This window comes from Coregonus lavaretus (genome assembly GCF_964263955.1).
Source record: "Coregonus lavaretus genome assembly, chromosome: 20".
NCBI classification, from domain to species: Eukaryota; Metazoa; Chordata; class Actinopteri; order Salmoniformes; family Salmonidae; genus Coregonus; species Coregonus lavaretus.
In genome coordinates this window covers 30365388-30383125 of record NC_140007.1, presented here as the reverse complement: position 1 = coordinate 30383125, position 17738 = coordinate 30365388, and the positions used below count along the sequence as shown (strand labels likewise).

Below are 17738 nucleotides of genomic sequence, written 5' to 3'. Positions count from 1 at the left end.
CTGTACTGTATATTAACATTACTTTTATAACCAGTCAATAAGAGGCCTCTGAGGTTCTCACTCACCGCCACTTGATGAGTGTCTGGATGAGGGTGGCGTAGCCCTGCCCAGCAGCCAGGTGAAGCAGGGTCATGCCCCTGAAGGTCTTGGAGTGGATCAGCTGTTTGGACTTGGCCCAGCAGGCCCGGTTCATCATCTTCTCACACACCACCACCACACGGCTCTCAAAGCTGCTGCCCGCCTGACCCTGCGCTGACACACACTGACAACAAATACAAACACAACAAGGGTTACTTTAAACTACAACACCAACACTTTACAACACTTTACCTAAAAAAACGGAAACATACAGTATGTTCTTTCCATGTTGTCCTCTATAAGCCAAATATCTACCAAATCCAGTACATACAATTAAATAGCACATTTCCTATTGTATGATGTACTTTACCTGTGTCTGGCTGTTGTTACCACCACCACCTCCTCCTCCTCCACCACCTGCTCCGCCTGCTCCTCCTCCTGCCCCTGCACCTCCTCCACTGCTCTGCTGGTGATGGGAGGCCATCTCTGCCATCCGTCTCTCCATCTGCTCCAGGCGCTCCAGGATGGACATTCTGAACTGGTTATCTGCAACATAGACACATAACACACACGTCAGCATCCATGGACTTACAGTATAATATATGGTCATCAGTGACACCCAGTTAGTACTGCACTGCCATATGGTACCTATAAAGGCATCTGTATAAATTGGAAGAACTTTGTAACACAGACACATACACACACGTCAGCACCATTTGGTCAACACATATCAGTGATCCCTGGTTAGTAGTACTAGTGTCATATGGTACAGAAAGTCTATAAGTAACCACATGGCATACAGTATGAGATTGTGTACTGTCTAACCACATTACATGTCTAACCACACAACATGTCCAGCCACACAACATGTCTAACCACACAACATGTCCAGCCACACAACATTTCTAACCACACAACACGTCTAACCACACAACATGTCTAACCACACAACATGTCCAGCCACACAACGTCTAACCACACAACATGTCCAGCCACACAACATGCCTAACCACACAACATGTCTAACCACACAACATGTCTAACCACACAACATGTCCAGCCACACAACATGTCCAGCCACACAACATGTCTAACCACACAACATGTCCAGCCACACAACATGTCTAACCACACAACATGTCTAACCACACACACACACACACACACACACACACACACACACAGACACAGGGCCTTAGACACACTCTGAGGGGAGTCTGCAGATGAACCCTCACTCCGAACTAACTCTAGTATATTATGACCAAGGTTTCTCATTCCTGTGTGTTCTGCCCCACAACATTCCATTGGCCTATATGGTAGGATGGCTGAGAGCCACTGTACAAAATCAATCAACAAGCGCCTGTCCATAGTCCTTGAGAAAGCAGGCTTTTCATAGATCAAGACAGAGACTATTAGGCTGCCCAGTTTCTAAATGCTGCTGGCAAACAGGTTTCCAACCATCCGCAGTGTTAACCAACAGATCCACAAAATGTTGACTGGACAAAATGCTTCTGGAATTACTGTCCAAAACATAATCAATGCTGAGTAATTTACAAGTGCTGAATGTCATAAGAATGAATTGCACTCATACAGAAAACTGCATGCATACAATGTATTTTATGCTTGAAGCCACAAAAGTATAACCAAATGATGAGGACTAATTGGAGAAAAAAAAAGTTGTCAAATGGGTAGAGTAAGAAGCAAGACTGCACTCTGTGTTAGAGGTCCCTTTAAACACTCTCAAGAGCTTCAATCTGACTTGTAGTTAATCTATTACACCACATTATTTTTCACACTTTAGTAGATGCTCTTACCCAGAGCAACTTAGAGGAGCTATTGGGGTTAAGTGCCTTGCTCAAGGGCACTTCGGCAGATTTTTCAACTAGTCAGCTAGAGATTCGAACCAGCAACCTTTCAGTTACTGGCCAAACGCTCTTAACCACTAGGCTACCTGCCGCACTAGAGGAGAGAACTCTATGCTCAAACACGCACACACACACACACTCGCATACACCCACACAGACTGCTGTGCACAGACAGTGGGGTGTGATGCCCAGACAGTGAGCCCACTGCAGCAGGAGTGTGGAACACTGCATTAGCATTCCTCATTTAGCCACTGTGAGGCCGTTTCTGTGGCAACCTGCTGCCGGGTAACTAAGCGACAGGAACATGCCTGTGTGTGTATGGTTTTTTCCTTCCTGCGGCATTGACTTATTGATGAATGGGAGGGCAAGAAAATAACAGGGCAGAAAAGCACACAATGGAAAAAAATATGATATATATGTAATTCTCCATCACTATGTTATAATAATGTTCGTAGATATTTTCTTTTTCCAGAGGGGACACTGCAGTAATTAACTTCCTAAGCGGGGAGCCACCACAGCATGGACCCTGTGACATTTACACTACTGCCGTATCTTGGCAGTCAGTCGAAGGCAGAAGCACTCCACTCATCGGAGAATGAATGTCATGCTTGGGTTCCCTATAAGTCAATCTAAAAACAGGTCAAGTAATTGTTACTGTTACAAGAAAAAACATACAATCAATGGCCAGTAAATTACTGCTATTCCTGATGATGTGTGGTAGTTAGAAAATAGCAAACGGACGTTTATCCCAGTCACCATCCTTGTGTCTCTCCACAGCGCTCATCCTGTCACCAGCCATCGCAGACACTGTTAAATTACAAACCCCAACAGTGATACCTTTCATCACCTCTCCATAGGTGGCTAAGGGCAAGGTGATGATGAGGGCTGCAGAGGTGCGTCAGCCAGCCTATACCCTAGTGGTAGGAGAGGGAAGGAATGGGTGAGAGGGGGTTAGGTAGGTCACAGACCTGTAGCATGTCTAGGCACCAGGGTTATGCTCTCTGAGAGAGGGAGGACGAGAGAGGGAGAGAGGGGGAAAGAGAAACGGTGGCAGAGGCAGGAGGAGAGGACTTAGCGGCAGCACCAGGCTAGCTGACATGTCTTTGTTCAGACCCAGTGCTGCAGTGTGCTGCAGTGCAGATGATGTCATCGCCACCTGCTGCTCTGAATGTGTGCACGTATACTGCAGAGGGAGGGGGAGGAGGGGAGGGGGAGGGGGGAGGAGGGATGGAGGAGGGGAGGGGGAGGGGAGGGGAGGGGAGGGGGATTGAGGAGGGATGGAGGAGGGGAGGGGGAGGGGGAGGAGGGATGGAGGAGGGGAGGGGGAGGGGAGGGGAGGGGAGGGGAGGGAGGGAGGAGGGATGGAGGAGGGGAGGGGGAGGGGAGGGGAGGGGAGGGGGAGGGGAGGGGAGGGGAGGGGGATTGAGGAGGGGAGGGGAGGGGAGGGGAGGGAGGGAGGGAGGGAGGGAGGGAGGGAGGGAGGGAGGGAGGGAGGGAGGGAGGGAGGGAGGGAGGGAGGAAAGAGGGGAGTGTGCGGCCAGCGAAAACAGAACTACAACAACACTCTGACATCACCAACACCCTCCTCGTGCTTTGTCCCTCCCTCTCTTGACAGTGTGTAATAGCACACGTCTACACTGTCACTCTCACAGCTCGGCAGCAGAGCCACAGAGTTCTGACTGACAGGGAGCCTGGCACATTATATCAACAGTAACTCACTAATCACTTTTTGTGTGTTTGTGTGTTTGAGTGAATTATGGTTTTGTTTAAAAGACAAACTGAACTGCAGGAGGCAGCTCTTGTATTCTACATAACAATCTATGCCCTCCAGATCTTGTCCTTTACACCCCTGATAAGCCCTCTAGTCTAGAGTGAGTGAGGATCATGTGAACCATATAATAACACCACTACCTGAGCCCTCTAAGGTCAGTGAGGATCATGCATGCTAAGCATATGGAGAATGTGACAACACCTCTACCTATCCCAATCATCCTCTGCTCTACTGTGACTCTCATTAACAGCACTCAGGGACCATATGTGTTGGGGTCCCTGCTGACAGTGTAGTTGGTCTATAGGTCTCCTGAGTGTCACCCTGCAGCCCCCCCTGATCTGTCACAGCTCTGTGACATGTCAGCCATCTGCTCTCGCTCTTTGAGCTGCTGGGCTGAACTGAAGAACAGGCCAACAGGCCAACAGGCCAACATTCTACAGGCTCCTTCATCCTATACAGCCAGTGCAGACACTACATAGACACTACATAGATACTACATAGACACTACATAGACACTACATAACACCTTAATCAGTGAGATTGGAACAACAGTACAAATATAAACACTTCAGGTATAGTCTAAAGTCCAAAGCTTCAAGTAATGTGTGTGAGGACTTGAGCCACAGGTTTGGAGGATGCAGTGCAGTAGAGGACAGCTCTCTGTCCTAGCCGAGGGATATGAGGACAGGCCAGTATCTATTTCCCTGCAGATACACACTGCCCAGGCTGAGAGAGCGCAACACAGACACACTGTTTTATATGAATCTATTTTGAAGACATTAGGTAACTCTGTGATAGATTGGGCAAACAAGGTACAAGGAGCTTATCAAGCACTTACACTACATGACCAAAAATATGTGGACACCTGCTCGTCGAACATCTCATTCCAAAATGATGGGCATTTGTATGAAGTAGGTCCCCCTTTGCTACTATAAAAGCATCCACTCTTCTGGGAAGGCTTTCCACTAGATGTTGGAACATTGCAGCAGGGACTTGCTTCCATTCAGCCACAAGAGCATTAGTGAGGTCGGGCACTGATGTTAGGCGATTAGGCCTGGCTCGCAGTCAGCGTTTCAATTCATCCCAAAGGTGTTCAATGGGATTGAGGAATGGGGTTGAGGTCAGGGCTCTATGAAGGCCTAGCCCGAACCATGAAAAACAGCCCCATACCATTATTCCTCCTCCACCAAACTGTACAGTTGGCACTATGCATTGGGGCAGGTAGGACTGCCAGAGGGTGAAGCGTGATTCAACACTCCAGAGAACTTGTTTCCACTGCTCCAGAGTCCAATGGCGGCAAGCTTTACACCACTCCAGCCGACACCTGGCATTGCGCATGGTGATCTTAGGCTTGTGTGCGGCTGCTCGGCCATGGAAACCCATTTCATGAAGCTCCCGACGAGCAGTTCTTGTGCTGACGTTGCTTCTAGAGGCAGTTTGGAACTCGGTAGTGAGTGTTACAACCGAGGACTGATGATTTTTACGTGATTCAGCACTCTGCGGTCCCATTCTGTGAGCTTGTGTGGCATACCACTTCGCGGCTGACCCGTTGTTGCTCCTAGACGTTTCCACTTCACAATAACAGCACTTACAGTTGACCGGACCGGGGCCATTCTACTGCCAATGTTTGTCTATGGAGATTGCATGGCTGTGTGCTCGAATGTATATACCTGCCAGCAACGGGTGTGGCTGAAATAGCCGAATCCACTAATTTGAAGGGGTGTCCACATACTTTTGTATATATAGTGTATCTGCAGTTAATTAGCTCTCAATGTATGATGTAGTAGCATGGAGTGGAAGGCATGTGGAAGGCCACAGGAGACTAGTTATGCATCAATGATGAATATTCTGCCCCACTTATCCACAGTTTTACTACAAATGTATTTGCGACTGAACTTTCATTCCACCAGATTCTCCTCAGCCTCCCTACAGGCGTCACTATAAAGCCATGCTGTGTCTGGCCATTGATGTGGCTAGAATCTGCTAGAAGTCCAGGCAGTCTGCTGGGACCCCAGTGTTCTTAAGAGTGAAAGAGAATAGTCTGGTTACTAACAAATAACAACACTGAATCACAAAGAGCTAGACTCAGACCAGGACTGTTTCTTTAAGACAAATGGACTGCTGGGGCCCCCTGTGTTTACATTCTCTGTGTAGAGCTATGGGTTGACAGAGTGTGGGCTGACACCTTTAATCCTCCTCACAGTCACATACCAACCTGTGTGTCTGTTAATGCCAATCAACCCTGCTGGACCTCAGCATTATATCTATGCTGCTACTGTAACAAACCCCCACATGTTCTGTATCAGTTAAATACTGTGGCTATATCAAACCCCCACATGTTATGTACCAGTTAAATACTGTGGCTATATCAAACCCCCACATGTTCTGTATCAGTTAAATACTGTGGCTATATCAAACCCCCACATGTTCTGTATCAGTTAAATACTGTGGCTATATCAAACCCCCATATGTTCTGTATCAGTTAAATACTGTGGCTATATCAAACCCCCATATGTTCTGTATCAGTTAAATACTGTGGCTATATCAAACCCCCACATGTTCTGTATCAGTTAAATACTGTGGCTATATCAAACCCCCATATGTTCTGTATCAGTTAAATACTGTGGCTATATCAAACCCCCACATGTTCTGTATCAGTTAAATACTGTGGCTATATCAAACCCCCACATGTTCTGTATCAGTTAAATACTGTGGCTATATCAAACCCCCATATGTTCTGTATCAGTTAAATACTGTGGCTATATCAAACCCCCACATGTTCTGTATCAGTTAAATACTGTGGCTATATCAAACCCCCACATGTAGCCTAATTGAAAGGCTATGGCTATATCAAACCCCCACATATACTGATCTAAAAAGGCTGAGTTCCAACCCCAGCCAACCCCCACATGTAGGTAAGCAATAAGACTATTCCTACCTCTCTCTGAGTCTGTGATTGTGCAGTATATTCTCCTGATTGACAGAAGCTGGTATTTGTGCCTGTCTAAAGGAAGAGGTTGCTAGGCCATCTGGCACAGGCCCACACAGCTGGGACCCATGGGTACACTGATAATCAAAGGCCAAGTTGCCTTTCTTTGGCATAATGACCAGCTTTGTTGGCTCTGTCCATTGTGTGTTTTTTTCTTTAATAGTGTTGTCCTCTCCTTTCAGCTTGGAATGGGTTTACGTGCAGTGTTCTTTCTCCTGGACAGAGTATAGGATAATGATGAGAGGTTTGAAAAGACCAAGGATTAAGACCACAGAAATAAGATAAGGGAATCTCCTCTCAATTTTAAATTTCATCTCAATTCTCTTTGGGAGAGTGCATTTATTTCAAAATAAAACATTGACCCCACAATTGTGTCAGCTTAAACCCAACTAAGCAACACAAACAACAGCAAGGGTCAGCATGGGTCAAAACCAGAAGAACACCAGACATTTCCTACTGAGAACACTACATAGAATCCAATGTCATGTAGTGATTATAGGGGTCAATGAGAGTAGAAGTGCAGTCTATTGATGTGGCTTTATTATTGTAATTTCAATGTTGTTGGTCTAACCAACCTCGCTATATATTAACACTGGTTTGTAACACTGGGACCTTCATCGCAAATCAATTCTGCAGGAGCAAATCTATTTAGCATTGATTGCACTGTAATGGTTAACAAGTACAGTAGCCTATATATCAGCAGAAAACCTTATAAGATTGAGGCTTTTCACCTTCTGTTGCAACATATTAGTATTGACTAATGTAAAACAACACAACTTTAGTCAAAGCATTTCCTCTATCAGTGTATTATTCAGTTAGAAACCGACCATTCATGCAACAGGTTCTTCTATAGGATTTTACATACATAAAAATAGAGGAGCAAACAGCTCAACAGTCTAAATAAAAAAGGCCAGATGCTTTATAGTTCACACATAAGTCTCTCTGTCTACTCCTAATACGGAAGTCCTGTCTGGCAAGGTTGTAAATAAGCTAACCAGGTAGCACGTGTCTGACCTCATGGCATCAGTCCAGCTCCCAGGGAGAGGCAGGTCAATTTAAATTCAACATCAAGCCTGTGGAGGTACTCTATATTTCAGACTGCACTACAAGCCAGTGAAATGCCGCGAGAAGAGACAACACAAAGAGGAATTACTGCTTGTTACCTGCTATTACACAAAATGACAAATATCTACTTTACTAATTACTACACATAACCTATGATTATAGCAAATTATGTTGTGCACTGTAGAATGTGGCACATAAGAAGTCACACTAGACCTGTACATGTATATTCTTTGCTTAGCAATAGTTCTAATATGTAGGACATTTTCAATGAGATAAAGAACTGCTCAACAGACAACAAAAGTCATTCATTAACTTCCCATTTGCCTACATAACTGTAGTGTTTTGAATAATCAGATGGAGGCAGGATAGTAAATTATACAATAGTAGTGAGATCATTGCAGTGATATAGTCCATCAGCCTGTGGCCTAGACCAGGGTTTCCCAAACTCGGTGCTGGGGCCCCCTGGGTGCACATTTTGGTTTTTGCCCTAGCACTACAAAGCAGATTAAAATAATCAAAGCTTGAGTTGATTTGAATCAGCTGGGTAGTGCTGGCGAAAAAACAACAACATACAAGACAACAACATTTCTGGCTTTGATTTGAGATTTGAGTCTGCAGTTGAACCCTCACTCTTACTGATGAACTAACTAGTATTTAATGACCAAGGTTTCTCATTCCTGTGTGTTCTGCCCCACAACATTCCATTGGCTTATATGGTAGGAGGACTGAGAGCCACTGCACAAAATCAATCAACAAGCGCCTGTCCATAGTCCTTGAGAATGCAGGCTTTTCATAGATCAAGACAGAGACTATTAGGCTGCCCAGTTTCTAAATGCTGCTGGCAAACAGGTTTCCAACCATCCGCAATGTTAACCAACAGATCCACAAAATGTTGACTGGACAAAATGCTTCTGGAATTACTGTCCAAAACATAATCAATGCTGAGTAATTTACAAGTGCTGAATGTCATAAGAATGAATTGCACTCATACAGAAAACTGCATGCATACAATGTATTTTATGCTTGAAGCCACAAAAGTAATACCAAATGATGATGACTATTTGGAGGAAAAACAACTAGTCAAATGGGTAGAGTAAGAAGCAAGACTGCACTCCATCAATTGTGTTAGAGGTCCCTTTAAACACTTTTAAGAGCTGCAATCTGACCTGTAGTTAGTGTGCTTTAGCGCACGCACCAAGTCCATTACACCACATTATTTTTCACATTTTAGTCATTTACCAGACACTCTTATCCAGAGTAACTTACAGGAGCTATTGTGGTTAAGTGCCTTGCTCAAGGGCACATCACCAGATGTTTCACCTAGTCGGCTCGGGGATTCAAACCAGCGACCTTTTGGTTACTGGCCCAACGCTCTTAACCACTAGGCTACCTGCCGCTCATACAACACAGCTCAGCTACAGTAAATTCTGGTTTCATAGCCCTACAGTATCGTAGCCCTAAAACCATGAAAATTCGATCATAAACATGACACATGGAATGACACTATGATAAATGACAACACAATACCTCATGCAGCTGTATAAAAGCACAGCTTACACTTGTTAGTCAGCCAAACAGAAGTCCTAAATCGCTGCATGTGTCACAGCAGTGTAAAGTCATCTGTCAGTGTCAGTAATAGTTCTGACTTGAGGTATGATATCTTTATGACATCATCTCTGCAAGTTATAGCCCGCACTGTTGTGTTGGAAACACACAACTATTGACAGTATACTGTGCTCAGCCTGAGTAAAGGGTGATAGTAAAGGGTTAGCTATTAAGAATGACCGCAAATGATATGGTAAAGGTATGGAAGAGGCACACACACAATATTTGCTCAAAAACGTTAAGAGAAAGTTAAAGGGAATGTTACATCTTGCTAAACACTTCAGTCATGTTGACTATGTGTGTGAACTTGAATTGGGTCATCACAAATTGCCTCCCAGCTTAAGGGGAAGCATTAGCCATTTTCTCTAAAGAGCCATTTCCATGCCCTGGGGTAAAGCCATGCCCTGGTAAGCATTTCCACTTCACTGGAGCTGCTCTTGTTCCATTAAACATTTCTAAATGGACAAACTCCTGCATCAGTATATTATTATTATTACAATTACATTTGAAACAAACTATGGTTGGCAAATAATAATAGCTTCTCTGGTTTCTGTGTTTTGTCATCATTAGTGTAAATAATTTACATCGACCAATGTCAGTTTCTTACAGCATAAACTGCATGCAACTTGCTACTCTAAAGTTCTGTTATTCTGAGTCATGTAACACCAACTCGACAGGGCTTTTTTAGAGGGTAAAGAATAGACAAGCAACAAGTATATTTTTGGAGAGGGGAATTGGCCTATATTGTACATGAGTGATAGGCTACATTCAGAGTGTACATTCAAACCAACAGAACTGTTGTACAGTTATTAAACATGACTGGAAGAGCTAAAATAATATTATAGTATGTGCCCTGCAGACTTTTCACAATACACAAGGGTTAATGTCGCTATCCATAGCATCATGGTTCTGAAGCATACCTGTCTCAACTTTTAGAGTCGCTGTCCAAAGCCCCGTGGTTCTGAAAACGTTCTACAAGACTTTACACAATACACGAGCGCTAATTTCGCTGTCCATGGCATCGTCGTTCTGAAACTGAAAATCAAGTTGATCAGGTGGGCTACAGCAGGCTATCTTTTGCGTGCTTTCTTGATGCTAGAAAACTAATGAATAGTAACTGACTTCTTTAGTAGTTCTCACGCGCTAATACAACAAGACCAAACCAATTTCACATCTGTGTCCTGTGCCATTGAAAGCATGCAGAAACACGCAAGATGCATATGATTTAGCTAAAAGGATAGCATGACCGAACAACAGGATTCGTATGCCTCCTAGCCTGACTGCGCTAGACCTTTAAAAACACATGATTAACAAGAGGAGGGAAATGCGCTATTAGAAAACCGTGAAAAGCTATGTAGTAACAAAACACTTCTGCAGCATATCGCTGAAGCCATGGGACAAAGTATTTCAAGTGTAACAGTCATTAAAAAGGCATCTCTAGTAGCCGAGCAACTTATTTCACCTACACGTGAAAGAATCCCCCCCTTGCTACCGGCAGAAGGCACTAGAGTTAAAGACACATGCTGGTTTTCAGGCTTTTTGATAGTATCTCGTTCGTAGGCTATAAATAAACTGTCGATAATCTTTCTTTGTGAGTAAAACTTATGATATGATAGTAAGCTGTAAACCCATGCTGCAAATTGAAGCCCTTGCATGTTAAGGATAGTGCTGAAACAAATACTAAGTTACCGTTTAATTGACTATGCAAAAAAAGATTCTGGCATATAATGAGAAAGATTAAAAAAGTACAGCGATACAAGCTAGTTCCACAACAACTACTCTACTGCTACAGTGTGAAATGATGGAGACAGTCACAGACAGTAACACTAAACATTTTGAGAAAGCACACAACAAAACATTCTCAACAATAGTAGGCTAAACGACAAGACAGACTGCTGAACCTGACATGTTATTACTCGTCTTGAAGTCAGCCTTGGAGTAAAAAGTCTAAAGCGTGTGTAACTTAACTTCTCCTGTTAGTCACCGGTAGATAACACACAGATACACCACAACAAAAATATTCTAAACACATCTAACCTTCTACTTCATTTTCCATTGGTAGAGTCCCCCTGAAAAGCCTGTTTCCCTTCTCTTTAAGAAAAGCAGATGTCATTCACTGGCATCCTGAACAAAGTCCAAGCATGCTGCATTTCACTCATGTGCACAGTTTCCCAATTCTCACAGTTTCTTGCTATTAAATGACGCTATGAGTAAAACAATATCCTTGGTGTGTGTAGAAGATCAATAGAGCACTCATCAACAATACAACAAAGTGGAAGAGCGACGCGAGGGAAGAGAGAGCGAGCGATAAAGGCCGCTCACTACTCTTTCTATCATAGCCCCCTCCCCTACACTTCTTTCTCTCCTACCCCCTCCTTCCCCTCCTGCGCTTCTCTCTTCTCAGTTCCCCACTAGCCTGCAGTAAAATAAAATACATTGTTGCGAGTAGACGTCGTGGTAAACAGATGCCCTAGTTTTCCCCTCTGGCTGTCGAGCTTTTAAAAGCTCGCGCCCCCTTGGCGCTCTCATTACTATTAATACATTTCGCTTTTACTTTGTAATTTTCAACTGCTGACCAACAACCAAACTGAGGTCTGTAAACGTTTTGTACAAGTCGTTTTTTCTCTCGTTTGATTTGATCTTTTGCAGAAAATATTCGACGCAGCCTGATATGTAGCCTACTTCAGTTCATTGTCACTTAAAGAGGGTAAGCCTTCAAATGAGCCGTTATATCCAGTGGTAAATGTCAGCTCCAGTCTATATCGAAATTATTTATTTGAAGCAAACCGCTTGTTGCTCTGTCTGTCTGCGCTAGTTTACTGTATTTACCTAACACGCCCACAGTGACCCTGCATTATACAGTCCCCTGTTTTTTCATGAGGGTAGGTGGTTTTACTACAGCTCTTTACTTTCAGATTAGATTGAGAACCACCAGGAGCGGTGAGCAGCTCTGTATCGCCTAATTTGGCGCGCCCTTTCTTCCTAACGAACCAGTACCCGGGTAGTGAGCGCCACCGGGACCGTGCAGGACCATGGACAGAGAATTATTAGCGGGTAAAAGGCTGTTCTGCAGCTCCGATACCTCAAGTGTTTTCTGTCCTGACCATGGCTCCGTACCTGCAGTGCTGCAGAGGAAAAGTGCCCCCTCCCCCACTCTGCATTATGACAAATCAAGGCAGGCAGGCAGCTGTCCCATTAGCACATCATAGCACATGGCAGTTTCAGAATACCCTACTGCAAATATTAATAGTAACGTATTGCTATTATTAAAGAATGGGAATGATATTATTAAGGCTATTGAGTGACCAAATTATGGGTCAATACAGGCACACAAATGGATAAGTGTCGAAAATCTGGAGTGGTGTCTTTTCTAGGTGACATTTATCTTTGGTGTAGCACTTGCAGAATTTGATTCATGCTGCATGTAAGGGCGACGTTATACAATGTAACTAACTGCTTCATGCAGTGCATTTGGTGTAATTATCATTTTATTTTAATAGAATAACGTGTGCTGCTGTAAACTGGCTATATATGATATAGCTACTGCACACAACATATAGGCTTATAGTAGTCCATACTTAGTGTTGTTGGAAAATAAATCAATTTCATATGAACTTTCAGGACCTTGGAGAGTACCTGTTATGGTACTGGATGATACTATTGTATCAACTTGTTATTTTTTCACTTGTCACTGAGGTTACTCAATCAGCATGTTAATTATACCAGACACTGCAGTCCTCAGTAAACAGCAGTAAGGTAGTGCACTATGTAGGGAATATGGCGATATTTGGGACGCAACCTATGTCAGCTGCTTTAGGGCTCTGTCCATCTATACTGAACAAAGATATAAACGCAATATGCAACAATTTCAAAGATTTTGCTGCGTTACAGTTCAAATAAGGAAATCAGTCAATTGAAATAAATAAATTAGGCCCTAATCTATGGATTTCACATGGCTGGGCAGGGGCGCAGACATAGGCCCACCCACTTGGGAGCCAGGCCCAGCCATTAAGAATGAGTTTTCCCCACAAAAGGGCTTTATTACAGACAGAAAAATAAAAATTTGTACACCACATTTGAAAGAAATAAGCTTTTTGTGCGTATGTCAAATTTCTGGGATCTTTTATTTCAGCTCATGAAACATGGGACCAGCACTTTACATGTTGCGTTTATATTTGTGTTCAGTGTAGCAGGATCAACTTGTAAACACCATGTAGTATTTATGAGTGTCATCAGGACAAGTATTAGACAACATAGGCATACATCTGAAAAGCCAGCAGTAAACCTGTCATCTTTGGACATGAACAGAGTGAAAAAAATACATATAGTAAATGCTTACTATACATGGCAAATGCAATGATTCCAAATGAAACCACAAGGCAAAATAACCATAAAAATGCAACCACAAGCCAATACCAATACCAATACCAAGCCAATATCACTGCACTGAGCGGGAGAGGGGAATGGGTAAACAGGTGCTTTCCTTCAGCTCCTTAGCTTAGCCCCTCCTAAACTGGTCCTGTGAATGTGCCAGTGAGACAGAGAGAGAGAGTAGTGTGAGTGTACCATATGAATGAATGGCGGAGGGATACACTGGTTCCACCGTGCCACGCCTGCCCGGGAGCCGGCAACTCCTGATTACTCACTCCCACTCCCTCAAGGGCCGTCTGCAATGCAGCTGTCCCGTCAGCCCTCTCGCCCGCTCCAGTCCTCCCCTCTCCTCGCAATGCCCTACTTTATCCTGTCAACGCACAGTCGTGTTGACACTGCAGTAAGTGTGTGACTGTGGAGCTCGGCTCCACACACACACACTGGGAAAGCACACACACATACTGGGAACGCACACACACATACTGGTATACACACCTACTTTTGACTACCAACAAGAACACAGAGATAAGCATCCCTGCAGTGCCTTACTCTATCTCTCCCTACCATTGCAGTCTAAATATACTCATTCACAAGATTTCCTGCTGCAAAGCCCTTGGGTCCTAATCTTCATTGTGCAGCCAATCACAGTTTCCATGCGTGCCCAGCAACATACACTCATGTATGTCATAGAAGTCCAGGATCAACTAAGTTTCTAATGAAGGTGATTCAATACAGCTATTAGATATTGATCCTGACATGTCGATCAGGACACAATAGCATCCTCTGAAAGACACAGCACAAGGACTGGTGCTCTTCATGGTCCTAGTCCAAATCAAACCCATGATTAACTGAGTTCCTACTACAGTTGATTCACTGCAACTATTGATTCTGACATTTCCTGACATTAGAAAACAATAAAAAATAACTGGAGAGAGAGAGAGAGAGAGAGAGAGAGGCAGAGGGCAAGGGGGATAGGCAGAGTGAGCGAGGCAGAGAAAGAGAAAGGGTCAGAGGCAGATAGATAGAGACTGTCTCTTACCGTCCAGTGAGAGCCAGTCGTGTTGTGAGGAAGGCAGTGAGGGCAGGGCACGGGCCTTGTACTCAAACACCACAGAGTTAGAGATTATCTGGTTACTGGCTGTCACCTGCAGCGTCACCAGCCCAGTGTCATGAGCTGTGGAGAGAGACAGACAGAGGGAGTCCGAGTCAGACGCTTCACTGATAACTGCTACAACTCCAACACTCCTGACCCTAAACCCCTGTAGACCTCCTAGGAACATTATACTCTTCTTCTTAAAACATCTCAGTGGCCAGTGAGACACAATCTCAACTGAGGAACCTTCATGTAATATATGCTGATCTCCAGGAACCAAAAAATAGGCCAAGTCTAAAAGAAAACTACTGATATCCCTGATAAATAGACAGTGTTTTGAGTCAACCCTGGTGGAAGGATATAGAAGGTGTGGCAGGCCAGGCCAGTGAGGCCAGTCTTACCTGGGCAGTAGCAGCGCAGCACCCCGGGCTGGATGAGAGAGGCAGGGACAGCGACCTGGTCAAACAGGCAGCTGTAGTTAGAGCTGGTCTCCTGCCATGGACCAGTGATGAGCACCTTCACTCCTCCCTGGAACAGATAAACACACAGACTCACAGAGCGGGAAATGGATAAACTGAATCTATACTAGATATGAGGGAGCGAGTGTGATTTTGGCTACTATTTAATGTCATGCTGCCATCTAGGGGAGAGCAGTATGAATAACATGAACACAGTGATGTATCCTCAAGCTGCCTGGAATCTAGTGAAAGGGCTGCCGTCTCGTGGGTGAACAGTGTCATTGACATTACACAGACTTGTATTGTCTCTGTGGTATATTTGACTGGGATGCCATCCTGTGGTTGGACAGTGATATTACAGTCATTTTTCTGACTGACCAAAGTGGTCGCCATCTTGTGGTTGAACAGTGTCATTGACGTTACACAGACTTACTCTCTCTGTACATTACATTATTGAGCTGCCAACCAACCGGTGGTTGAACAGTGATATTGCAGTTAATTCAAAATATGTTGATATGTATGTTTGACTAAAATGAAACTATAAAACTATTTAGTAATTAAATTGGAGTATAATGATAGTTAAAGGGGGAGATCATGCACTAAGAGTGTGGTGGAGGCTCACCTCAGGGTAGGACCACTCGGGGGAGTAGTCAGTGACGATGAAGAGTCTCCCAGTGGCCTGGAGCATACCCAGAGCCCCCTGGGCCACGGCTGCACACACAACCTCCGCCACATGCATGTAGGCCAGGGAGCCTGGCTCCACCCCTGCACCCCCAGCCCCGGACCCTCCACCCAGAGACTGGGGGCTGCAGCAGGGCTGGAGACAAAGCTCTGAGGGGCTGTATCCTGCCCCCCGGGCCCCTCCTACCCCTCCGTCCTCCTGGTCCTGCTGGGGAGCTCCGCTAGGCGTGGCCTGGCCGTCTGAGCCGTGGTTGCCCACCAGCTGGTGTGTGTAGAGGGCTCCTCCGGCCGTCATGTTGGCTCCACTACCATCCACAGAGATGAAGTCATTGATAAGGTCAGAGAACTGGTTCCCGAAGGAAATGTCGAAGTGGTCAAGGCTGATTTCCATGCCTCCCCCTCCTGCTACCCCATTGGAGCCCGCTCCGCCCAGGCCCTGGTGGGGGCCCACAGTGTTGTAGAGGCCCTGGACCATCCCAGCCCCCTGGAGGAGGGGCTGCAGCTGCTGCTGCTGGGAGCGGTTGCTGCCGTCATTGTTGACGCCATTTCCGTTGCGCATGGCCACTTCTTCCCCTCCTCCTCCACCTCCCTGACTTCCTCCTCCGTCATTGGCCTGCTGGAGGTAGTGCTCTGCCCCTCCTCCCTCTAGGTTGCCTCCTCCACAGGCCTGGAGGTGATCCCCAGGCTTCAGTAGACCCTCTCCGTTCTCTGTTCCCCCGGCCTGGCCTGAGCTCACGCTGCCTGGCTGCTCCAGACCCACTACCTCCTCATGCTCTGGTCCCAGCCCAGGGAAGCCCCCCTGGTACTGCAGGAGCTGGAGAGACCCAGGCCCCTGCCCTGGCCCCTCGGTGGGGGAGCCCCCATTGCAGTTGGCCCTGTGCTGGCCCTGGTGGCTCTGGTGGTGGTGGTGGAGGTGGCCGTTGCTGCCAGGGGAGTCCGTCTTGACCACCTGCAGGCTCATGTAGGCTGTGGAGTCGTGGGAGTTGTGCTCCATCAGATGAGTCTTCTGGCCCATGGAGGACCTGCCCTGCTGGGCCTGGCCGGCCTGCTGAGTGTCCTGGAGGAAGAAGCTGGGCGAGTGGCTCTGGTGTGAGAGGTGGGGGCTGTTCATAGCCTGGCCATAGCCCACTGACCCAGCCCCGGACGAGTAGTCCTGCTTGGCATCGATGGCGCTGAAGTCCATCTGCTCCAGGGTGGTGCTGGGGCTCAGGCCTCCTCCAGAGGGCAGCAGAGAGCCTGCAGGGGTCAGGCTGAGGGAGCCCTGTGCTGAACCAGCCCCAGAGGAACCAGACACACCTCCTCCACAGCTCACCACCGCCCCCACCTGGTAACCCTGCTCTGTGGCCAGCTGCTGCTCGAAGGACATGTCCTCCGTCTTGATGTTCTTCACCAGAGCAGAGTTGAAGCTGTATCCAGAGTCTGACATGGAGGGAGAGCGCTGCATGCTGCCATTGGTGCCGTTGGAGGAAGAGGAGGAGGAGGAGGAGCTGCCGTCCCCCTTCAGCCTGCTGCCCCCATAGGTTTGGCCCTGCTTGGGGTTGTTGAGGAAGCAGTCAGGGTCGAAGTTCATGGTGGTCTCAGGTATCTTCATGCCTCCGGCATCCAGACTGCTGGACAGGACCAGCTCCTCAGACACCCCGGCTGCAGACAGCATGGACAGCCCGTCTGCTCCCCCCGTCCCCCCGGGAACGTCCCCAGCTCCTCCGCCAGGGAAGGCAAACTTGTGGCTGTCTGCCACCACACCGGACAGCACCAGGCCCTG

The 17738-nt window shown here is 46.2% G+C and overlaps 1 protein-coding gene across 1 annotated transcript in view; it reads right to left on the bottom strand.

Moving 5' to 3' along the window:
• The window catches only part of LOC311148111 (calmodulin-binding transcription activator 1-like), a gene marked incomplete at its 3' end in the record, with an annotated part of 29667 nt that extends 13723 nt beyond the window's left edge, over window positions 1-15944 (bottom strand). Inside the window, exons 1-5 of the mRNA XM_084185016.1 lie at window positions 15918-15944; window positions 15239-15293; window positions 14784-14918; window positions 449-624; window positions 66-262 (exon numbers count right to left, since the gene is read on the bottom strand). Of these exons, the coding sequence (XP_084041142.1) occupies window positions 66-262; window positions 449-610 (359 nt within the window). The 5' untranslated portion in view covers window positions 611-624; window positions 14784-14918; window positions 15239-15293; window positions 15918-15944. The remainder of the gene's footprint in view (window positions 1-65; window positions 263-448; window positions 625-14783; window positions 14919-15238; window positions 15294-15917) is intronic.
• Window positions 15945-17738: the final 1794 nt, after the last annotated feature.